The sequence below is a fragment of the Neodiprion pinetum genome, chromosome 3, assembly GCF_021155775.2.
Source record: "Neodiprion pinetum isolate iyNeoPine1 chromosome 3, iyNeoPine1.2, whole genome shotgun sequence".
Classification (NCBI taxonomy): domain Eukaryota; kingdom Metazoa; phylum Arthropoda; class Insecta; order Hymenoptera; family Diprionidae; genus Neodiprion; species Neodiprion pinetum.
The window spans coordinates 5,038,795-5,064,710 of record NC_060234.1 but is presented as its reverse complement, the minus strand read 5'-3'; the positions used below and the strand labels follow the sequence as shown (position 1 = coordinate 5,064,710).

Below are 25,916 nucleotides of genomic sequence, written 5' to 3'. Positions count from 1 at the left end.
TGCATTCTGTCCCAGTTTAACAGTAACTTTGTACACTCTGATCGTTATGGTTACCGGAAATCCCAAGCGACGAATTCAGAAATATGCAGTGTTGTATATGCGGGAACCGTAGGCTGAAAAAAAAAGTAAGAGGCGCGGTTCTTTTTTTTTTTTTTATGAGTGGGAATTTCCGCCGACCTACACACTTGTACAACCTGTCGATTCGTATAAATCGACGCCTTTCAATTATTCATTTAAAAACGCTTTCAATTATACGCCTACATATTTCTATGGTGTTACACATAAAGTAAAAGTACATTTTCAATTTTCTTTCTTTCTTTCTTTCTTTCTTTCTTATACCATGTTAAAATTTTCTCTACGGTATCGAGATTATTTACTTCACGGAAATCGTTTTACGAAATCAAATGTATTATCAATCTTTTCTAAGATGAACGATATTACGTATTGCACTGTTGTAAGATTGAAACGACGAGGTTTGACCTTGTCTCCAATAGTAGAAAAAGAAAAATACTAAAATAAACGAATACGTAATGCAATGTAAATTCAGCACCACGCAGAATTTACAGTTGTGAAATTTAACGGTTATTTTTCCATTTCTTCACAGCTGTACAACATACAATTACTATAGATTTTGTACATACAATCAAAAAATTAAGTACAAAACTGCGGTTTAAACGAATAAAAAAAATTCCTAACTTTATGACTCAATTTTTTTTTTTTCAACATCGTTTCATTTTATAATCGCTTTAGAACAAAGCCGTGAGACGTAGGTGTATTCTTCCGTACTATAAGCTGTTATAATTAGAAAGAAAGAGGTTATAAGATGTAAAAGATAATGTATAATTTCCATCCCACAGGGCATCGTATCGATTCGTTTTATGAATGAAATTAGCTTCCGGTATAACGGAAAACAATACACACGACGTGGATCCCTTTGGGCAGCAACCACAAAGCCTTGCCGCTCCTCCCTCTTTTCTACCTATAGTCTCTCTCTCTCTCTCTCTCTCTCTCTCTCTCTCTCTCTCTCTCTCTCTCTCTCATCCGGTAACTCGATTCGCTCTAAGGATATCCCACAGGCGCCAAAGGCGATATCCTTTCTTCCTTATCGTTGTTGTATACCGGAAAAATCTCTTGAAACTTGAAAATTAACCGCGCATGCGCGAGTTTCATCGGCTCTTCGCGCAGGCTGGCCAACCCGAGTTTTCAGCCGTAAAACTGTTTCTGGCGGCGATGTGGTTGATACGAATTTTCGAGGTTAGAATATCGAATAATTGAGTCAGTGACTCGGAAAGGTTTGGGAAGCGTTTGTTGCCGGGTAGGAAATTTGATTCTTCAAAGAACGGTCAAAATTCAACGCTTGTGCTCTTTGAAAATTCAAACGTACACATTTTGCGCAGGTTGGCCCGCCTGCGTCGCGGACAAGAATATCGCCGCGTGGAGATTTCGCCGACCAATGAGATTTAATTATTTGTGAGCATGCGCGGTACATTTTCAAGTATCAAGAGATTGTCCCGGTATATCGTTTATTCTAATCCTCGCTTGTGTCAGACCGTTGAGTTTTCTGTGAAACTAGCCACTAAACGCCGTCGTATAGGCAACCGCAACTACAACTCGTATTCCCCCATATTCGGAATGCAGCACCGGTTGCCTATCCGCCGGCGTTAGGTGGCCAGTTTCACCGAAAACTCCCGATTTACGGTCGTATTTATATTATACAATATAACCGCGGTGTACAGTCGAGGAGATAAGTAGCCTGGAGGTCGCGGTAGATGGATGGATTAATTAATATGGGAATCCGTAAGGCGCGGCGGAAACCACGAGCGTCAGACCTTTTCTCTCTCTCTATCTCCCTCTTCCTCTCTCTCTCTCTCTCCATGACGAGGGTCGACGAGCAGCCGAGAAACTGTAGGCACCTGAACCATCCGCCCCTCGTTTCCACTCTCAACCTCGTCCTTAGGGATGGTAAATCCCGGCTGCCCTGCGCCCCTAGACCACGACGGACGAAGAAGGCAAACCTCCGAGGTCGCCGCCGCCGTAAGGATAGACACACTCGCGAATATCTGGAACAACAACCCCCCTGTTTGCTAATGTAAAGCTAATCTCCCGCCAAGACACACGATTTGCATCTCCCGAAAATTGCGAGTAATAACCAGACTCCTGAGGTTGGTGTGTGTTGCGGAAAATTGTGCGAAGAACACGACGATTTTCATCGTCGTTGAACGATGATATTTCATGCATAGATCGCCGAGTGTTTGATCGAAAATTTTCAAATCGCAAATAATCTGTCGTCAATTTTTTCCCACGCGACGAGAGATAAAAGAGAAAAAAAAGGAACAAAAAGATTCAAATTTTTTTTTTTTTTTTTTTCTTATTCCTCGGACTTTTTTCATCGTGAAATAAAGTTAGAGAATTCAGATTATTCGTATAGATTTTTGTGCCACAGATTAATTGTCGTTATTTCTGCACGCAATCAATCTTCAAAACTGGAGTCGATTGTTATTTTATTTATTTTTTTTCATTTCTTCTTGATCGTTAATTTCCTCCGTCCTGTTCAATGTCAATTTTTGGCAATGTTGCCTTGAACGACTCTACAGAGTAGAAAATATTATTTTCACCGAGTTTCAACTTTTACCGTTCGATTTTCTTGGCTGTCGTTCTGTACTTTTTATTACAGATCTAGCGATATACCGAAATATATCTTTCACGCGATCGTCTGCGCGAAACAGGTTTAATTTCTAACTCGCGGTGTATGAAGCTAGATCGGAGTCAAGACGACTTTCGCGATTCAAGGTCGTGTCAGCTACGCATCTATATGTATACGCATATATATATATATATATTACTATGCATATACATACGTACATACATAATACTACATACAGTGTATATAACACGAGATCCGAGCAGTGAAATAAGAGAAAACTGGCCGGAAGAGGAGAGGGGAATGATACGTGTGTGATAAAAATGAAAAAAAACGGTACGATGTAAAAAGAAGAGGAAAAATGATAAAAAAATTGAGAACAAACCGTCGTTGCGTGCTTTCGCGACGTTTGCGTATCTACATATCTGTGGGAATAAAAGAACCGCAGGGTCGCAAGACTTTTCATCTATAGATATCAGTGATTCAAGCAGGGCTTACAAATGTGTGAAAATAGGAATTTATTGCTCGAACCCCTTGCTGGATAAAAACGAGGCTGATACTAAAAAACAAAAAATTCCGTCATCGTTTTTGACAGCAAGAAATGATTGTAGGAATTTTGATAAATCGTTTCAAAATTTTCAAAGTTACGAAATAACGTGAAAACAGATTTTAAAAATTTTCGTGCATAAATCCTTACGGCTGTTTTTTACAAAACCGACTGAAATTGTGGCAATTTACAAACATATTTTATCAACGCTTGTTCCTGGCGATTAATAAATCGTCAACCGTTTCGCACGATTCGTTGTCTAAAAATATCTTTCATCGGATTGTAAAATTTTTTGAAACACAGACCGTCGAAGAACTAAACTTGTATTTTGAAAATTACGTTTAAAATTTTTCACCAAATTTTATATTCTAATTCTGGTTCCTTTTTTTGCCCGTGTTTTTCGTGTCAATTTTATTCACGCTCAGTTGATTCGATCTGCCGTATAAACCATGTTGAAATTAGCCGTTTACCCGAATCCAAAGTTGCAGCCGGAGCAGTTTAACACGGGGAAACGTGTCGTCGGTTAACTTTTGAAGTGACCGTTTGGTCTCTGGTATGTACACACACCGGATCAATTGCGGTTCCCCTTAGCTTAACTCTGAACTGAACTGGTTGCTTAACTTTGCGAAAACCAGGCGTCGACGTCTCCAAGTATACATACAACGCGTTGAACAAGTTTCGCGCATCCCTTCCGCTCCCAAGATATACGTGTAACTTTTACAACTCAAATATTGCGAGTCCCTTCTTACGGAACTTCTTTTCTCTTCTCCTTCCGCGGGAATCAAACTCTCGCTGAAGACACGGAAACAAATTGTCGTTTGTACGGGGAAAAACAAAAACATCTATTTTAAAATTATTGTTCTTGGGATACCGAAAAATGCCCTCTTTATTTGAATCCACCAACTTTTCGCCGTTTGTAGAAAATGTGGAAAATAAAGATAAAAAAGGCAAAGTTCAGAGAAGCATTCAGTGTGAAGAATTTCATTTGTTACAGTAACTAGGAAAACTCTTTAAAACAGGTATCGTTGAAAAAAGCTGTTTGAATATTGTTGGAATTAGGAAAAACGAGGTAGGCTTAACCATTTTGCAATATCGTCCATCCTTTTTTGGTAATTCCAACGTAAGATTAGTTTCTGAGGTTTACTCTACTTTTTTAGTTGAACAAGGCTTTAACGTCAATTTATCGTTGCACGAGCATTAAATTTTCGCAACAGTTGCAAGAAAATCTAGCAACAGCGATCGTAATGAGAAAGAATAGTAACGGATACTGGACTTTTCGTTAACAGCTAGAAAACTAATTTTCATTTTCTACCTAGAACAATATTTTTCAATTGTGGTAAAAAAATGAAAATAGTCAAGTACTGAGCGGTAACCGGAACTAAAAATTTCTCTCACTGTCAGTGCTGTCGGAGAATTTGATTCAAATTCAACATCTGACGGATAAAAACAAGAATAACACAACAAAAAAAAAAAATAAATAAATAAATAAAAAATAAAAAAAAATAAAAAGTTACAACCGAGATTAAACCCGAATCTGAACCGTGTCGAATTTAACTTGACATTTCTTCGGGTGAATTAAATCCCGAGTTTCTTTGTTTCGTTTATTTGGTCCTCTTGACTTCACTTCTTCGCGTGTAAGGGAAAAGGGACGACGGGGATGGGTACGGATCGGAAAGACTCGGACAGTAAAATGTAGATTCCACTTTATTTGATCCTCCCCCTCCCCCCTCTCCTCTCCCCTCACCGTCGAAGGTAAATTCATTGCCGACTTGCACGTAACGCGACAAATAGAACTTCTCCTCGCGATGCTGGCGTCGGAATAGAAAATTCTTTTCCACGGAGTTACCATCCCTCGTCCCTTGCCGTTCCCGTCGTATTAACGGAGAGGAAAAAGAAAGTGTGTGTGTGTGTGTGTGTGCGAGAGAGAGAGAGAGAGAGAGAGAGAGAGAGAGAGAGAGAGAGTTTTCTCCTCTCTCGTTGGCAACGACGCGACGCGATGTCGTCGTTCGTCTCTTTATGTAAATCAAGCGAATCCAAGACAAGCAATAAAATGTAAAGCAGAACCCTAGTACATCCAGCCCCTTTCATCCATTCCTCGTATATGTATAGGCATGTGTACTACATTGTCTCCCTATTCGTCACCAATAGACAAACTGTATCCCTCCGGTTTTCATCGTTTTTGTATCCGTTCTTTTTCCCAGACACGACTCTAATTATCACTCGGATTGCTGTCTCGTTACAACACCGCATCACACGGTACAGGTTCCCTAATTATGAGACTGCTTTTAAACTCATTTTTTAAATACATAGTCTCAGTTCGCGACGTTCGCCAGTTCAAAGCCTGGTCTTGTTACAATACGGCTTCTCACGACGCCACTCGTTATATTTCCGCTCGTTATATTTCCACCCCCTATGAGTCCGTTTTTCGTACCGATTGTCCGAACGCTATTCTTAATTTTTTTCCTTTCCGACTTTACATTTTGGTTACACCGTGACACAGCTCGTTACGAGACTCCACTCGTTATATTTCCGTTCGTTATATTTCCGCTCGTTATATTTCCGCTCGTTATATTTCCGCTCCTTGTGAGGTCGTTTTTCGTGCCGATTGTCCGAACATTGTTTTCAATTTTTTTACGCTTCCGCAAAGTTTTAGCATCAGAAAATATCCGCAATCCACTCGTTCAACCAGGAACCCAAGCTGAATAATGTTCCATAGATATAATCTATTCCAATTACTCGGTTTCACGTGTCCTTGCACGGTGTTGACGACCTTCACCCAGGACGACCCGCAAAATGAGTCACACCATACTTTGATTCTGCGTAGAGACGTGCAGTCAAACGGTTCATGATCACAAGTGTTTTCGAGGCGTTCAAAAGAAACGTGTGTTTGAATATAACCCCGACCCACTCGCTAATTATCAACTCCCATGATGCCGGTACAACAGGAATGATAATGATAATCACGGTCCCGGATGGATTCTTAATATGGAGAAGCATGTTTTTAAGTTCATCCAATATAGCCGGGATTTCATAGCCAAATCTCTGATGATATTTTCTGTTGGATATTATCACCATACTATGGATAATTCTATAATGTAGTGTTACGTCATAGCATATTTCGTGTCAAGTTCAAAGTTGGACGGAATGTTGATCGATAAAGAAAATACAACGTCGCAAAATTATGTTCAATGCGATCACGCCGAAAATTTGAAAGTTATACACCGTTTCTGACAGCACGTATAAGTCGGAAGAAAATTTGAAAGGTTTGATCATGAATTTCGTGTGTCAGCTAATATCTGGAATATTTGTTGCAAATTAGTTATTCAACTCCATTAAAGTTCAGGGACTGGAATCGACAGGACTGAATGAAACTTCTGGTAGTCGATGTAGGAGCTTTTAGATTTCAGCATATTTCGGACGTCTCGAGTCGGTCGTGTGAATAGCTCGACGTACGCATTTTCCATTTTACCATCTCACGTTGCTTTATGCGATCTTCTTCGATTCATTGCTTGCAAATATTTACCGAGTAAGAAAATACACGTAAGGGGCGTTGATATGATAGACCGATTCAGGAGTGAAAGAAACATTGTTTTTGAAACGAGTAAATGAAGTATTTTCTTGGTGAAAATTCCGATTAGTTAACACCGAGCACTTTGAAAATTGCATCGGGGTTAAATTCAAAGTAATCTGCATGGAAGAAAATTGAATACAGTGAAACTTCAGTTATACGCTTTTCAAGGGACGTGGCAATATTTACGTACAAGTGAGAATAACGTCAATGTGAAATATCTAAATATTCCAAACCTTCGTGATGGGAAAGTGAAAAATTCATGATTTTCAGTGGTGTTACAGGCATCATCTTGTCATTTCATTCACCCATAGCGAAATTAACTATTATCATTAATTAGAGGATTTCACATCAGCACGCGCTGGGTTAACCCTTCGAGAACATACCGGGGCATTCTGGCCCGTACCTTTTTCTTCCGAAGCGGCAATTATTCAAAAAATTCTCTATTTACAGTTGTTTCTTTTTTTTATAATCATGACTTATACTCATACTTCCAAACTACACCATCGTATTCCACGACAGCGAAAGTATACTCCTGAATATTTTCAGGTAGATCGCACTCGTACATTCGAAACGGCAACACGTCAAACGTGGGACATGGTCCTTTTGACCCGGAGTGTTCTCCGTGATCTAAAAAATAGGTTTGTTCCCGAATGGTTAAGGTTAATCCAGTGACGGTAAGCAAAGATCATCTTTCCGTAGACGAGGCGCTGACCCGAACTTGCCTGAACGTGTTTGGGATAGCAATGGGCGCGAAAGTCAAGCCGCGCCTTCCGTCGGCGGAAAATTACACGAAACGTCGAAAGGCGCGTGCTAAACAGCGGCAGGCGAGTCAAAGGTCCGATCGAAAGATTCGACTAAAGAATCAGCAGCAACGACGTACGACCGAACGGAGAACAGCTCCAGGGGACCGAACGCGTGGCGTACGAGTGCGGAAAACTTGGCAAACGAGAAACGTGCGATTGAAATATTTTCACACCGTTTGTAGACGGAAATTTCCAGAACCGAGAAGATTCAACGTATAAACGAGAAAAACGTACAACTGCGAAAAATACAACCGAGGTTTTACTGTAGTAAAAATAAACCTGCACCGAACGAGATAATTCTGCGGGCCGTGAATGCAGCTGAGAAATCCGCAAGTGACGTTGAATTTAACATCGTGTTTTCACGCTCATCCAGCGTTTGAGCGTTCCTGATTTGTGTGTGCACAAGTGCAAAGTAAACAGCGAGAGGGTCTTCCGGCGTGATTAGCAATAGCGAAGACATTCCAAGGAAGCTTTGCCTCCGTTACAGGTTACGCTTATGAAAGGGTCAGGGACGCGGAGCCTTCGACGTGATTGATGACTGAGATATAACTATAATATCATGAGACTTTATTACGCAGATATTTCCGACGGGTTGAAAGTATTTCACTAATTTTTTCAATTACGTAGACATTCGACGAGATAAAAATTATCTTTTACTAAATGAGGTTAAAAGTTCGGTTAAAAAAATTGATGAAAATCAGGGAAGCTATAATTTGCCTTTGGTACGAAAATCGGATTTTATCATCATCGGGTAACCGCAACAGCTTCATCAAATTACCGCGTATAAGTTTATTTTACAAATTCATCGTCGAGTTAATTTTAACGGGAGTGCAGCTAGGACGCGCCAAAATCGTACCTATTATTAGAATATTTTTTCAAAAGAAAATGAAAACACTTAGAGTAATTTGAGTTTTAGGACTTTGTTATTTACAGTCATCGCTGTCAAACTTGTAACAGATTGAACAATTTTTTTTTGAGTTAAGAACACATTTTCGTTTCTGAACTCGTAGCCCAAATGTTAAAAAAAATTGATTGACCAATAAATTTTCGGTTTCTAATCAAAAAAATCTAGCCACGAGGCTCGTAAATTTTAAAGTATGGGTCAAAATTTCAAATTGCTCCAAGTGTTTTCATTTCCTTTGGAAAAAAAAAAAAAAAAAGAAATTCCTAAAATCCCAAAATAAAAGTAGGTACGATTTCAGACCATCCAAGATGTACCTCCCCTCACCCTTAGCCAAAATTATCATACACTTGGGTCTCCTTAATATGATTTCAGGCAATGCCGATTGGTCTGTTCGATTACAGGATCCAACTACAAATCTAGCTCGTTACCACTACGGTTATAATTACGGTAATATTCACAGTCAACGCAATAATGGCAAAACTTGCATTCGGGTCACGTGTGGCTATTGCTTTATCGGAAATGGTTCTACGATCAAAGATTACATTACGTACGCGTGTATATAATGTACAATATAAGCGGTATAAAACCGGGACCGTTATCATCGCTGGCTAAAATCAATCGTCTGAATTAAAAGAGGTTAGAAAAACCATCGGAAAATTTCGCGTTAATTTTTTATTTCACAAAAAAAAAAAAAAGTGATTGTTCTTACACACACGTTATCATTCCATCGCCCGATTTTGTTTCCACTGATTTTAAAATCGTTCTATTTTCGAGAGCAAGGTTTCCCTTGGAAATTACCTACTCTCCGACTTCCTCTCGATTCCCCCTTTCATCTTCGGGTTGTACATAATTTAAAAAAATTTTATTTACCAATTTGTAACGGTACGAGATGTAAATTAAATGGTCGAGAGGAGCTGCGGGGTATAAATGCGAGCACGCTAATTACGGGCAACATTAGCGTTGCGAATTCCCATCCCTCTCCTCTTCCACCTCCACCCCCCCCTTATAACCATCCTCCAAACAGCATCCTGCAACATCGTAACGTTTTATCGTCAACTTTATACTCCTCAGACTCTTAAATTCCCCGCTCGTTAGCCGCAGTCGAGGCTATTATTATACATCTAGATTCTATCCATATACATATATATATATTTATATAAACATTAGGGTGGTTCTTATTTTGGTCATGTCGGAATTTCTTCTCACTCATCCCCCCCAAAAGTAATCAACGTACATGTGGACCAAAATCTGGCTAAATCCCCGAATTTTTCCAATAACTATAACACGACCCGCCAAGCAGTCGAATTTTTGTATAATAGAAAAATGCACGGGTTTGAACATTTTTCAAGAAAACTTTCAACTACTTGAAAACTGTTTCTAATGAAACAAAATGAAAAAAAAAAAAACAAATTTCCCCCAACTATTCTGGAGAAAATTTAATGCTCTGTAAAAAAGATCTCTTGTGAAAATTTTCTAAATCTAATACTTACGCATGGAGTTGCAAATTTTGTTAAAACTCTTGTTATTATACATATATGCCTGTACTGTCGTTTTGTATTATATTTTTAAAAACTGGCACCGATTTTATGACGTTGAATTTGAAACTACCGGTGTTAAATAAGAACAACTTTTTCCAACAAGTTGTTATCGATTATTTATATCACCGGAGCGTTAAGGTGAACCTGCAACATATATTTCAATTTAATTTCATCCCTCCGGGTGTAACGAAATGAGAACACCAGTTGCGCAATAGCAGCTGGAGGATGACTACGACTCGAGGCCAATAAATGTATAAAATTCGATTAGAAACTGTCTGCAGACTTGAAGGGTGATAGAAGCCGGCGTTTAATCCTCGGAATAAATTCCCCCGAGTTTTTATAAAGCGAGTTGGAGTAAAAAAAAAAAAAAAAATGGCGAGATCGCTGCGAATTGATTGTCGACGAAAATATTTGATAATGCATAAATTTGAAACGTTAATTTGTCAAATAAATTATTACCGCAGACCGCGAATGAGTCGCCGTTTATAAAAGCCACAAAATCACGAAAATCACGGTTGATGTAACGAACCTTTGTAGAATGAAAAGGAAGGGGGGAGAATTCTCAATTTCCATCGTTTTCGTAAGCCAATTAGCCACATCGATTCGACCAGGAGGGGCACTCGGAACTTTTCTTACAGAAAATTCGCCGGTCTAAATTCTGGAGCACCCTTGAATTCAGGTTCACTGCACGGCGGCTCGACCCGCGAGAGGAAAGAGAGAGAGAGAGAGAGAGAGAGAGAGAGAGAGAGAGAGAGAAAATGAAAGAAAGAGGAAAAGACGGTTGCCCGTTCGTCCAACTGGCAGTGATACAGCATCACAAGTTTACTTACCATGAATACACATAATTGTTTTACTTCTGAATTAGCCTCGTTAAATCCTACAGTTCTTGGGAAATTTCTCCTGTGTGAAGAATTACAAAATTTCTATAATATATATAATCTACCAGATATATCGTTAAATCTAGGAAATATAACAATTTTTTTTTTTTTTTGCTCATTGTGAGCGGCTAGATTGCCGCAGAGTTAGGAAAATTTTCGGACTTGAGAGAAAATCATTTAGCTGTATGTATACCGCATAAGCTTTATTTTTGAATATTGATCGGATAATCAGTGGGAGTCAGAGAATTTATAAGGATTAGCACGGGAAAAATCGTTACTTCGCACATTTAGGATTGTCTGAAATTTATTAAACCATGACAAACACAACATATTCATATATTTTGACGAATTAACTCCTTGAAGGCCATTAAAAAATTGTTACGTTAACGTCACTAACTTCAGCCTCGTAGGAATTTTTGGTTTTTAAATTTCATCAATTTTCAAGTTTGAAACGATTGCGTCCCTTGCTAAGTTGTTATTACAATGAGTGAAATAAAAATACCTGACTTATCGTATAAAATATTGAAAAAAAAAATTGTCCCATTATGGAAAAGAAAACAGTTTTTGAGAGTCGTTTGTTTGTTTGTTTTTTTTTTTTTTCAAATCGAAATCACTCTCAATATTAACAAATAATTAACCAGTTGAATAAAAAGATTTTCCCCATTATACAAATCGGAACTAGTATTTTCGCTTATCAGCGAGCTACCATTTCAGATTTTAAAAAACCCGCTTCTACACTTAACGCCTTTACATTTTCTTGCAGAGTTAGGATGAAAGCTTTGCCACGCCGACGAAGACGAGGTTGACAATCGTTGTAATTCGCACGAAGTATGAAAAAAATGAAAATGGTTGAAATCGATCGATACGGCATGTAAAATCCATAACCAACCACTCTCGAAGACTTAGGACTTTAGGCATACATATATATATATATACATAACGATAACGAAACTGTGCGTCAGAGTTTAAGCGCAGTATTGTAATGGCGGGAAAGGACTACGTATATATATATATACTTTGTCCCGTTAATAGGATTACCGGCAATAAGCCAGTTCACGGTCCCTCCAGAAACCTCATGATTTACCAATCGCGTCTCTCTTCAGCTGCCGCTTTCAAACCTAGTTATGCAATTCCAGGCACAGTGGCTAGGCGGTATTTAGGACAGGGATAGATTCTAGATCATAGATAAGGTCATCCTTGAAACAGGCTCAACGAATCGCCCGAGACTTTCAAGTATCAAAAATCAAAGGTCTTTGCTGCGAAACGATACGAAGAATATTTTCAAACGATGAAAAAGAAACGACTGAAAAAAAAACAACAACAATTCTTAGATCACGATCGATGCGGATGTGCGAAGCAAATTTTTTTCAAATTCGTACGATTGAATTTGAGACTCATGAAAAAAAATAAATAAATAAATAAAACGTTTATGCTGACACGAATTTTTTGCACGGTACCAGAAATTCCGGATAAATTTCGAAACCTCTAATTTTGAGTTACCCGGGTAAAAGGGATCGTCCACACACACACACACACACACACATATATATAGCCTACGCGAGGATTAAGTTAAGGAGTGATTAATCATCCCCGAGAATGGTTGTATTCAACGATGCACGGATCCGTATAATGATTTTTTTAACACATGATACAGACACGCGCGCGGCAGGTGTTCCCGACGCGTATGTTTAATCCGTATTAACATTAGTAAACATTAGGCGAAGGATTATCGTCTAATCCGGCTTCACCACGAGTTGGCTGCAGAAGCAGAAACAGAAGCAGAAGCAGAAGCAAAGGCGGCTGCCATTATAATTATACCTGCTTAAGATTACTTCGGCGCAACGGTGTTTTGCGAACCGAAAATTTGATGTTAAACGGTAATCCCGCTTAACTCTGCTCTCCTCCTTTATTCCCTTTGCCTTCTCTCCTCTATCCTTCCTTCCTTCCTTCCTTCCTTCCTTTCTCCCTTTTCTCATCGTCCTTTGAAGCTTCTCTACACCCTTTTAACGCGAAGCTTTACTTTCTTCGCAGTCGAAATACGAGCTGCAAATCCTCTCATTCAAGAATTGTGCGAAAACAACTTACCGACGACGCTGCTAACAAATTTAACCTTTCGACGCGCGGTTCCTAAATTTGTTTTTATTTTTTTTTTTTTTTTTTTTTGAAAAACGTTTAGACAAAAATTTACCGATACAACTCTAGTCACATCGAGAGGTATAATATTTCAAAACATTTTCCGGACAGGCTAGAATTTTGGTGTAATATAATATTGTCAAGATCAAATATGTACTTGAAGAAAAAAAAAATATAAGGATTTTTGGTCGTTATTAAGTACCATTTGTATACTTTTTTCCTTAAAAATTCATTTCTTTCATTGGCGCCTGATGTATCGACGGTGGAATGGAATATATATATATATATATATATATATATATGTAACGGCTGTGTCACTAGAAAAATGTCAAATCGTCGTGTCGAACAAGCTCGAACCGCCTGTAGTTTGCAGAATGGTCTGCTGACCCAGCATTTGGTCAGCAATTTCAACAGGGTGGGTGGTGTTAATGAGCGTCGTCAGTGCTGAGTTGACCCCGAGGCTGATCCCTGGATTTTGGATTTAGACTTTATTCGAATAATTTTAATCACGCGTGTCGGAAACCGAAAGAAATTGATCGCGCAAAGATAAAAATAACAAATTTCCTCCCAGCAAAAATATACTTCGTTACATTCCATCCGATAAAGTGTTCGAGATAAGTTTGATACTGAATAAAGAAAAAAAAAAAAAAAATTGAGCTTGTTTTGAGATCACGTGATAAAACGGAGAGAAAAATAACCTGTTTGTTCATTAGATGTTTTTCATGGCGGTGAAAATTTCGGAATGATCAGAAAATACATGGTTAATAATAACGAAGTTTCCAAGACGCCATTAAATTTGTTTCGCAATATTTCAAACGGTGAAAAGTCTAAATTTTAGAATTGTAAGAATGAATAAAGATTTATCAAGAGTAGTAAATACAAGGCTTGTTACGGATACGGATTTTTATACCGACATTTCGAGTGTCGGTAAAATGTCGGTACAGGAATCTGTATCCAGAACCGACACCTTGCATTGCTACTGTCAAGTCAAAACACAGAATCATCGAATCGTCAAAACGTAGAAATTCCGACGATTCTATACATCGTTTTTCTTCAATTCGACATTCTAAATTTTCAATGCTCTACACTGTAAAAATCTAATAAAAAAAAAGAGATCCTACCATTTCTAAAAATTAAATATTCTAACCCTGCTGTTTCTTTCCATACCAACGTATATTAAACCTTCTCGAGTACCTTTCACCCATTTCAAAAGTCACATTTTGCGATAGCGTGTGAGCGGAGTTGAGAATGTCGAATTGCGAGATCGGTACGTCGTGAATCAGAGACGTTGAAAAACAGTGGCTATACGTTCATCCTAATTTATTGCAAAGAATCGTACTTGACGTGTTTGAATTTAGGCTTGACGCAGTGTAGTATAAGACCGAGGGCGACGGAGAAAAATATTCGTTTCGATTTTTCAACGTCTTATGCCTTTATACCCCTAGGCCACGTGTCCCTCGTTCACATTCGGTGTTCTTTTTTTTTTTTTCATTTATCCATTTAATTTTTTTTTTTTTACATCTCGTTCGTGCTTTTATTTTCCGCTTCGGTTCGAGCTGCCAGGTAAATACAAAATACCTGCGGTTGGGCAGAATAAAAAAAAAAAATAAATAAAAAAAAAAAAAAAAGGGCTGGAGAAAAATTTTGGAACGAAAAGCGAAACATTTTCCTCATTCGTCGCGCTTATACATAATAAATGTTGTAACGCGTGTTCCTAAAGGGCGAAACATCAAAAGCCTCTTTTGAAAACCAGGCTATCCGTCTTCTTCTCTTGCCCGCGTTATACCGAGTAGTTCATAAAAAAAAAAAAAAACTGGGGATATACCGGGATATACTTATAACCCTATCGAGGGTGGTCGCTCTTGCATGACGAGATCCCTTGTCAAACGTCGATTATCGGATACATGATTTTTTTTTTTTTTTTTATACACTTTTCGCCCTTCTTTTCACGAGGAATTTCGTCGTGTAACGAGAATTTTTCACCATATTATCAAGAGTTTGATACCTATTTTCCTCAGGATTTCGTCAAATTTATAAAAAAATTATGTTGCGAAATATTTTCTTGCGAAGTTTTATGTACAAGATTTGCTGCACGAAATATTACGTACATAATCTACAGATTTTTTGTACACGTTTTGCGAAAATGTTACAAGCTTCGTAAGTCATTACAGATTTTATAATATTTTTTTAATACTCGTTTTGATTTTACGGGATTTTGTCATGACATCGAGTGAGAAACTTTGAATATTTTACTTTTTAATCAACTTTCTAAAATTTCACATACCCCCTTGAAAAAAAAAAAGCAAAATTTTTTTAAGCCTCATTAGACTTCCAACGATACAATCGATTTAAACAAGTCTCGTGAAACTGATAATATTTCATGGTATTTTCAACGCCCTCCACGTTCATCCCTTAGCTTTTTTCACCAGCAAAGTCGCACGAAAATTCCGTTACGATAATATGACAAATGGTGAGAACGGGGGAAAAAAATAAAAAAAAAAAACTAAAATATATAAGGAATAGTGATTCAAAAGCCGCGTTATTATTAACTATCGTATAAATTTTCCTTCTACCTCGACTTTCGTATACGTGATTTTCGTTCCGTTATTACGCAGGACCTCGGAAATTCTGCACGCGTGTAAGAACCCTTATTTGCCGAACAACTGTGACCGTGATCTTCAACTTAGTACGAAGGTACCTACCTACATTGTATACAGAGCATGAGGTAATGTACTTTAAATATACGCTCGCGGAGCTCCGTGATCATGCAGGGTTGAAGAGAGTTACATTCACGGTGACCTAATACACAAGACCGAAACAAGGTTGGGGTGATATTCTCTCCGAGGAGTAGAAGCTTGATGCGAACTGTGGATGCGGAGGGGGTAACGGAACTTGCCGAGCTTTGCATAAGCTCGCGAGCTTTACCAGCGCAACTATAAACCCGGCACGTGCCCAACTCGCGAAAGCCATTTTCATTTCACCAGTCTCCTTATTACAATCCCTCAGGGCGCAGTGCTTACACACATTTCTCCGTTAAAACCGACTGCCTCTAAGACTGATTCTCCATAAATTGATCGAAAGAAGATAAGAAGGAAAAGCTTGGGAAAGAAAGCCGGAGGAACAACCAATGAGCTGGGAAAGTCATATTTATAATAGTATCAATACAAGGCCCGTTCTAGTTACAGATTCCTGTACCGACATTTTACCGACACTCAGGAGACACAAGCGTTCTTCTAGAACGTTCTAGAACAATGCAAGACCGGTTCTGAGTGCAAATTCCTGTACCGATATTTTACCGACACTTTCGACACGCAAACGTTTTTTCTAGAACGTTCTAGAAGGTGTTTTACTGTAATACGAGGCCGGTTCTGGTTACAGATTCCTGTACCGGCATTTTACCGACACTCCCGAGATACAAAACGTTTTTCTAGAACGTTGTAGAAAAAAATATCTGATTCTTGGAAATGTGGGCACAGAAATCGGTATTCGGAGCCGGCCTTGTATTGCTACTTATAACGTGAAAGCAGCCTGCATTAAAAGACCTTCGTGAAGATTTGATCGCGGTAAAATCAGGGCGGTAAGTTTCGGAGTAGCACCTTACACGACTCGCGTGAGAAGAGAGTACAAAAGGATTGCCAAGTCCATTTGCGGGTCCGGATTATAGTACAGAGTCGATACTGCAGGGGTGCAAACTCGGCTGTCCAACGTAGCGATCTATCACTAGAAAATTCACTACCCCACCGTTACTTTCCATGCCATCCCGTTCCTCTTTCACAGGGTGAAAGATAAACACGCGGAGATAAACCGGAGCTGGTTATACGTCGCGCAGTCGTAAACGCCGGTTTTTTTATTTATTTTTTTTTTTTTAATTTTTTTTTTATTCACAACACGCGGGTCGCGTATATAGGTATAAGGTAATTAGGATCGTGGAAGGTAAAAGAGGAGGAGGGTCGAGTCCTTTTTTTTACATCGACGTTGAAACGTCCGAATCTAGGACGCAGATAAGCTACGACAACTTTTTCCTCCCCACCCTCTTCGTTCCCTTTTTCTTCTATTCACGACGGCCGGATCCACGGCTATTCATCATCGATCAATTACATCGCGTTCAATGGTTTTGAGGTCATCGTAAGGTAGGGTATTCGGGGCGAATGAAACCTCCGATGATTGTCATTAGTGTTTTGAAATATTGACGAAAAGACATCTCGCAGAAACTAAAGATGGAGAGATTGTTTCGAGCAGACGTTGACACTTCGGATGTTGATTCTATAACCGGCAACCAAGTCTTTGAGTCGAATAAAAAAAAAAAAAAATAAATAAAAAAACTGAATATCACCGAATGCCGCTTAAGAGTTCCAGACTTTGACCGTTGTTGAAATTGGCTCGAATGATTTTCGGATTCCGATTTATCTCTAACGTCTTCATTTTGTCTGATTTCAGGAGCTGGACCATCAAGCTGGTGCGGGACGGAAATTTGTTCGCCGAAGACGCGGTATTCGAGAGTTCGAAGGGCGCGATTCCCTTCGACACAAACCGAGCATACATCGGTAGTATTATAGGTAAGAGCTGGAGTAGCAAATGCGATTCTTGGTGCAATCATACATACGTGCGGCTAAAAACGTCGGGCTAAAATTGTTCCGGTATTTTGAGGATGAAAGGGGTTGAAAAGATGTGAGAGGAGGAGGAGGAGGAGGAGGAGGAGAAATGGTGGCGCAGCGTGAGACGAAGAAGACGATATTTGAACCTGGCAAAGTTATGAATACGTGAAAACCACCCTCTCGACCCTCCCCTTCACCCTCTGCCCTTTGCCCTCTGCCCTCTGCCACCGTCGCTGGTATATATACCTACACTTGTTCGAATGGTTATTTCCGTCGGTATTGATTTTTTATTATCGTTCCCTTACCTCCTGCGGCTTTCACTGTCTTTTTCACGTCTATAGCCACCCCTCAGCTACCTCGCTTGCACCCACGTGCATGCGCACACACGTGGAACCTTAGGGACGGTGGGAGGGTTAAAGGAGCATCTGTAACACACCCCGAGAAATCTTTCTCTCGAGCTTGTATCATTCATTTTCAGCGGTTTTATGCCACTTCTTAAATCCTTTAGGGGACGGTAAGAAAAAATGCCGCCAACTTTTCTTCGAGTAAATTTTTTTTTTTTTTTTTCCATAATCCTTTCGGCACACGTTTCAGTTATATATTACACCGCGAACTTTGGAAATCTTTCGGCTCTCGGTTGGCATTGATACATGTGCTCCGATGATCCGCCTATACTCTTATACTTTTTGGTACTGATCATTCGAGCCAGAGGATCTTAATTATGACCGAAATCAAGTATACGATTCGGTTGCAAAAGTCCTTTAAATCTGTTCGAATTTAATTATGTGGAAACCTTCGATTCACGTTAAATAAATTAAATCCGTGAATTTGAATTGATTTAAAGAAATATTTGAAAGGTATTGAACTTCAAATTGAGGCACCGATTCTAGTCATTTTGTGAGTTGAATTTTATCAAAATTACTAAAACCATCGACTTGAAATTACTATAATTCAATGCGGCAAGTTTACCCTAAAGTCTTGTGACTTTACTGTAAGAGAAAAAAAAAACAAAAAAAAAAATCCCTACAAATATCGACAAAACTACACAAGTCTGCTTCAATTTCTTTCAAAACAGTCTCACGATTCCTTGTCACTATAAAGTATAAGATCGAGCTTCGGACCAATCGGCACAGAGTGTTATTATCACCGCCCCAAAATCCCCGCGGAATAAGATGAAATATTTTTTTCGTCAAGTACTAAGAAGCTTATCGCCGTCTCTAGCCGGAAGTTTGGACAACCGGTTGGACGGTGAAGATTCCGTGAGAATAACGGCTGGGTGTGAGAATGGAATATTATATATATATATATATGTATATATACCTACGATTGCAGGCAAGGGTGTAGGAATAGTTATATATCCCCTGACTTTATGCCGGTTAGACTCATAAGCTCGTTCACCCGGTAACCAGAAATATATAGAGTGTAATAAAACTTTGACGCCTCGTAAAATGAAGGAGAGGGGGGAGGGGGGGGGGGGGGGGATGAAGGGGAGGAAAATAAAAGTAAAAAGCTCGACGGGTAGTGCTGGCGGGTTAAAAATTCAGGGAATTTGAGCCGCTCTTCGAAACTCGGTGAAAATGAGACAACATTACTCGGTTGAATTTCGAATTCCTGCAGCTGGTGTAACAGAAATTATTTTCCAAACTTCAAGCGAAGGATGATTTAGGCATAAGACTTGTACTGTGAGCACGATGTCAGTCGGGAAATTAGGCAGGCGAAGCGGTTTTTGAGGCTTTGGGTGACAAGTTTACATATTTACACTCCCTTCTTGCCGCGGTTACCGCACGACGAAGTGCGGCAGGAAAAACCGGGTTTAGGGTTGTGTTATTTTTTTTATTTTTTTTTTATTTTTTTTTTTTAAGATCGACCCCAAAGCGACGTAATGTGACCCCTCTCGGTTTAGAGGTGAACGAGGCGTAAGATAATCTCTTCCCTTAAAGGTAAACGTTCCTCGGATACAAGCGACTGTGCATTTTTCATTTGCTCGCTGTGTGTTGTTCCATTTTTTCCTTCCTTTTTTTTTATTTTTTGCTCGTAATCTGAAATACTTTATCCCCGCTGAGAGGCTTTTCGTACAAAAAATTTCCTTCCTCTTCAACTCTGCGGGAATTTTTTTAATCGCTGATAACGTGATCTCGAGGATATAGGAGGAATGTATGTGAATAAGATGAGTTTTGAAAAAAAAACGAAAAAGGAAACGATGCTTACGAACAAATGTAGAAGACAGAGTAATTGGGATAGTGGATTTCGATACCACTGAAAACAAGAGCCTCCGGCATTTCTAGGGGGTGAGAATTGAGCGAGGGCGGAGGGGAAAGGTAATTTGAAAACCATACAATTTATTGAACAAAGAAAGCGCTAAGCCGTTCCGGCGGGACTCTAATGAGCCCAACGGGTGCAACGCGGGGAAACTAAAGAAGAAGAAAGGAGAAGAGAAAGAGAAAGAGAGAGTGAGAGGGGGAGAAGGAGGGAAAAAACGTAAAGGAAGGGAGCAAACGGAAATAAAAGTAAAACCTAAAAATAAGTTGTGAGGAAACAAGGAGGAGTTAAAGAAAAGAGGAGGTCGGGTTTAAAGTTTCGAGGAAGAGACAGCGAGAAAGAAAGAATGAAAGAAAGAGAGAGAGAGAGAGAGAGAGAGAGAGAGAGAGATGAGTATAGCTTGAAAAGTAGGAAGCTTTATTGCTTAATTAGCACGGCGTGCCAATTATCAACCGGGAAAAAAACGAAGAAGAAAATATGAGGGATAAATGTAAAAAAATAAAACAAGAACCAAGTTTTGTTGCTTTAAAAGCCTGCCCGATGGCGGTGATGGCCTGGGTCAAACTATACGAGGTGAAGAAAAATAAAGGAGGAATGGTATGAAAGATATAAGGAAACGAATATAAGAAACCGAGTAAAAAGAACCGACGGTAATCAGATTTTTAAAGAAAGCAAAATTATCCGGTATATGAATTGCTTGTGAATTCTGTCCGTGGAAAATTTTTGAGAAATATATTTAACGATGAAGCGTGTATTTGTAAAGTGGAAAAAAATATATCCGTACAAATATTTATCCGGATGATAACGAAAAGATAAAACATAGGTCTAATCGTTTTTTCTCAATTCAGTATCAAAATTCAGTATCAAAAAAAAAAAAAAAAAAGGATTTTTCGTACCGAAAAACCTGTTTCAAATATTAGAAAGGTAAAAATGAAAACATCGTTCCGATAGTAGTACAGAGGAAAGGCTAAATTGAAAATTGTTCGTAAAGTAGGGGAGGAAAAATAAGGAGAGAGAAAAAAAAATAAAACAAAATAACGGACAAACGTATCGCGAATTTGAGGCAATTTCAAGGATCGACGATACGCGATTACGGTTTCTCAGTGGGAATCCCGAGTGTGTAAGTACCAATTGTACCGGGTGTTCGGTGCAGGCAAAAAAGGAATTCCTCGCTGTTCGATAACCATCAAAAGACGGGAAAACCGATCCGTTATAGAAGGTATAAAATAAGAAATATCATTTTCGTTATTTTCCCGGATTCGCGGACATCTCGACGTAGGTATACGGCAAATATCTTTGTCGCTTTCGTTTCCTCTTCTCGATTTCACCCCCTCCCCCCCAACCCCCCGCCTGATACAAGGACATCCTCTCATCGTTACGCTTCGAAGTGGTCAGTTGTTTCTCGATTATATCGTCTCACGACTAGGCGGCAGAGATCCTACTCGTCCTTCTCGTCCTTCGGCGAGAGGATAACGTGGGGGGGTCGAGGGGGTCGAGGGCAAAAGGGGCAGCAGTAATTCTATACCTACAATCCAATATTTGCTCGAGGATCTCCTCTCCTCGGGTCTCGGACGGGTTTGCTCTTGAATTTCGTCCCGGTAAACCCGGAAGCGATAATCTTTTCTTTTTTTTTACTTCTTTTTTGCAAGGAAAACCCCCGGATGGCGGAGAAATTATTCACGGACACGCCGAGCCGACGATTACGCGTTTAGCAGCAGCGGCAGCAGCAGCCGTCGAGAGAGGCGGGGACAGGAATCGAGTCCTGGATCCTAGCCATCTCGGCCCACCTCGACATTCATAACCCTCCGGCTGGCTCGAGGCTTGGCATGATCCTTGGGATGAGGGTCCTGAAATAACCCGGGATGAACGCTAATCAGATACCTTTGAGAGGGGCTCGCGGGCTAACCGCAACAAGAAGACTCTTTCTTTCCAGTTACTTTTTTTTCTTCTTTATTTCTTTTTCTTTTGTTTGTTTTTTCTTCCTACTTTTTCAAAATCACGCGAAAGAGCAACCCTGCGACATTAGCCGCACCCTAAACGGCCGTTCCACTTCGTTTTTTTTTTTTTTTTTTCTTTTTAATACGTTGTAACGTCGACGGTGTGACATTTCCATTCGTTCATTTTCAGACATATACCTAACATAGTCTGTACCGGAAAAGCGTAACGGGGATGGGACAAAGATGAGATGAGTTTAAGGATAATTTTCAATAGGAATTAATACAATTCGACTTTTTTAGTTTACAAGGATTTTCAAAGTCAATAGAATCCAAGGATTATTGCGAAAGGTTAACGAATTCGTCGTGTCTTCGGTAAAGCCAAGTATCGTCGAGATATTTTACGAAGGCAGAGGTCACGTTTCCAAAGCTCTTCGAAACGGTATTGAAGTCGGTGCAGGACAGCTTAAAGTCTTCTGATTTCGAAATCCTGTGAAACCGTTGATGTCTCGCGGAAGCATTCCAACTTGGTGATTTATATAGCGCGTAAAAATTTGTCAAATTTTACGAAAGCTCGTCGAGTCATCGATGGTGTTCGAAACGATTTCGAATTCCCTCAACTCCCCAAAAAGTCTTGCTTCAAAGTTAATGAAATTCTTGAAGCTTTCGAAGTTCGTTGCGGTACATCTCTAACGTGGAGCAAAGTCCCTGTAAATTTAGTGAAACTCTCGTCACTCGTCAAAGGTAAAATTTCACGATCGAGTCTAGTGAATTTAAAAAAAACGAAAACCACGAAGAAAAAACAAACAATAAAACATTAAAGGGGGGTGATTGAAGGACGGAGAGTGGGTGAGATAACATTTTCGCACTTCACAGTTCCGCGTCCCTGAGCGGATATTTGATTTTTAACCGCACAAAGGACCTCGGTGTTGAGAAACAGCCCGCGATGTGGGGGATAATGAGATGGTAATGAACGCCGTCGAAAGGGAAGGAGTGAAGAGGAAAGAAAGAGAAAGAGAGCTGAAGATAAAGGGCGAGAGATGGGAATAGGAAAAGGACGATTCCATTTAGAGATATGCAGATCAAGAATGGCTGAAATTGCAAGGCGGCCGTCGTCTATAATAGAGCCGGAATCGAGGGGGCGACTCGGCGTTCAACTCTGAATGTTGAATGCTGTCTTTTGTACTTGGCCTTTACAGTTCGATTCTGGCTCCTAGCCGTCGAGTCCCCTGGGCCAGAACACGCTTTCCGGAAAAAGGATTCTTTCGGGTTAGAAAATAGAGAGGGAAGAGGCGGTCTGAGTAAAGAGGGAAGGGAGATTCGACGCTAAATTCGAGGACTGTCTAGCTACCGAGGGAAAAGTCGACTATCGTCAACTTAAACAGGATCGATTATATCCTAGATAAGAATTATCCCGATCCAAGTTTGGACTACGAAAGGATCTCGCATCTTCCGATGTAACTTGTCCCGATTTTTCACTTCTCGGACTCGCTTGTTCGACACATTGACTGCCACACTGAGAAAAATTGCATTTGTTACGGTGACTAGAAAAATTAAATAGAAAAATAGTAACGGATACTAGACTTTCCGGTAACAGCCAAAAATCTAATCATCATTTTGTACCTAGATGTATATTTTGTCGATTGTGGTAAATAATGAAAATGGTCAAGGACCGAGCGGTAACCGGAACTAAAAATTTCACTCGGTGCAGTAAATACGAGAGATGATCGTAGAGACGAAGTAGAGCAGTAGCCTGATGTAAAGGATGAATTGGAATTGTCATTAGGAGTAGGAGAGTTCTCGACTGGCTTCTGACGTATTATTGTCATTTAATTACTCCGGCTCCTCCTTCTCTTAAATCTCCACTTTATACCTCAGGCATGTAGGCAAAGCGAACCGCAAACGAATATAACTAACCGAGCTTATTGAAATGCTTCATGATACAGATATGCACCAATGTGGTCGTAATCGGATTATACCCGCTACGCGGAGCACATTATCGGTTTCATATGCCAATGCACACATCCATGCATGCATGCGTATCGTGTGAAGTTCAGTTACAGCCTCTGGTTGTTATACGGTCTATGCTCTAGTGGGGAAGTTTAAAAGAGAAGAGGAACTTCATCGAAGAGTGCTCGACGTGCTTCGGTACGAAGAAATTCAAATTTTTTAAACAAAGAAACTTTCAAAACTAAATTCAAGCTAGGTCCTTATTTGGGATTTGGAAAAATTTTCATTCTTCCATTCCCCCAAATTCGATCCGATTATGGGGTAAGAAAATCATTATGGGGTAATGGTAAGGGATGTCCTTGAAGACTTGATTTTTTTTTTTTTTTGTCGTTTAAATACCATGAATTTTTACGATGCTACCAGTTTCCATTTTATATTATAACGATCTGGGCGGTAAAAAAATCTGGGACTTTGCACGTCTCTGGAACAATACCCTGTGTAAGCCTCTGAAAATAACCGGAAGTTTATTGGATGTTTCATCATTTTCGAGGTATATCACGATTTCGTCTCGTTTGACATAATTTTTTTGGGTGCTTTGACGATATTTGAGTGATTTACGGTTCTTGGTGTATTATTATCCGGGGTGTTATTCAAAATATCTGCGAGTCTGATATATTTAAATGGGAAAAAATTTAGTCACGCACAGATTTTTTCTCATATAAATGAAGTTAAAATCTGAGGAACGAACGAATCAGAATTTTTTTGAAATCCCAAATAAGAACCACCCAAACACATATAAATCCTGAGTGAACTCGATCAGTTTCAACAATCTTGATTTAAACCTAAAAGTTGAAATACTTTATACTTCATTAAAAGTTTTTAACAATAAATACCGAATCCAATCAACGACGTACGATCCTCGTCGTAAATTCGTATCTCAACTATAACTTGAAATTCCAAAATACATGTGAAAACATTTCCTCAAAATCGCAGTTCACTAAAATCCAGAAAATCCCAAAGTTGCAAAGTAACTTTCTCTCCTACCAAAAGTCCTTCAACCTCGTGAAATGAATTTAGTTTTTTTAAATTTCATCCACTCCAACGCGACGTGAAAAAACCGTTCAATAATACCGAATTGGAGAAATCAAATTGCGAAGCGTAACAAGACGGAAAGAATCTCGACGCAGAGGTGACTAAAAATAGGCAAACAACCCCTGTTCAAAAAGCTCGAAAACTTTCTCCTTCGCAGACCGAGACGAGGAACGAAGGTCGGGATGGTTGTCAGGGGGAGGGGGGGGGGGAGGGGGGTGGGGGGTGGATGCGGTGAACCATCGCATCACCGCGCGATGATCCCAGCCGGTTTGGGGTAAGCTTTAGTGGACCAATTTTCGGGTGGGTTTTGGTCAAAAGCTTACACACGATCGTCATCTGGCGGTTAGCTGTGCGACCAAATGTTGGCAGGCAGGCAGGTGGCGGCTACAAACCGGGAATTTGCTCCTCGATGACCAGATGAGTGCGTGACGGTTTGAAGCTCGCCAAAGCGTTCCCCCATTATTGATTAATTTGGCATAAAATCGGGCGCCCCCTTTTACCCCGCCTCCGCCCCGTCCGTAAAAGCTCGACGCACGATGATCGATGCAAGGTTTCGGCCCTTCATCGTTCACCCTTTCATCGATCGAAACCCTTCGCCACGTGCGGTACCTACCCGAGAATTCAGTTTTATCTCGGTGTATTAACACCTTTTTTTCGTTTTTTTTTTTCTTTTTTTATTTGTTGCTATTTTCGAGTTGCTGTCGTTTTTTTTTTTTCCTCTTCTTTAATCGAACAATATTTTATCAAAAAATATACGAACGAGTATTGAAAAGTATTTCCAATCGAAAATTATCTGATTTAAAATCTGATAGAATTGAAATCGGTATATTTGAAATACCGCAAGGATCCAGTGAGCTTTTTTGGAAAAAGTGGAGAAAAATCGATGACGCAAGTCGATCGATTACTGAAACGTATTTTTAATGGAAATTTATGTAATTTAGAATCTGATAGAATTGAAATCAGTTAATTTAAAATACCGCAGGAACCGAGTGAGCTTTTTCGGACAAATACGTAAAAGTCAATGTGACTCAACTCTATTGAGTCGAATTGAATTAGAGCGAAGTTTGATGA

At 39.6% G+C, this 25,916-nt stretch overlaps 2 protein-coding genes across 4 annotated transcripts in view; one reads left to right on the top strand and one right to left on the bottom strand.

Annotated features, from left to right (window-relative positions):
* The window catches only part of LOC124214662 (disintegrin and metalloproteinase domain-containing protein 10), a 90,603-nt gene that overhangs the window by 21,382 nt on the left and 43,305 nt on the right, over window positions 1-25,916 (top strand). For all 3 annotated transcript variants that reach the window (XM_046617173.2, XM_046617172.2, XM_046617174.2), the window contains exon 3: window positions 17,453-17,571. In XM_046617173.2, coding sequence (XP_046473129.1) covers window positions 17,453-17,571 — 119 coding nt within the window. The remainder of the gene's footprint in view (window positions 1-17,452; window positions 17,572-25,916) is intronic.
* The window catches only part of Trc8 (TRC8 ring finger protein), an 81,939-nt gene that overhangs the window by 33,167 nt on the left and 22,856 nt on the right, over window positions 1-25,916 (bottom strand). The gene's annotated exons all lie outside the window — the stretch shown is intronic.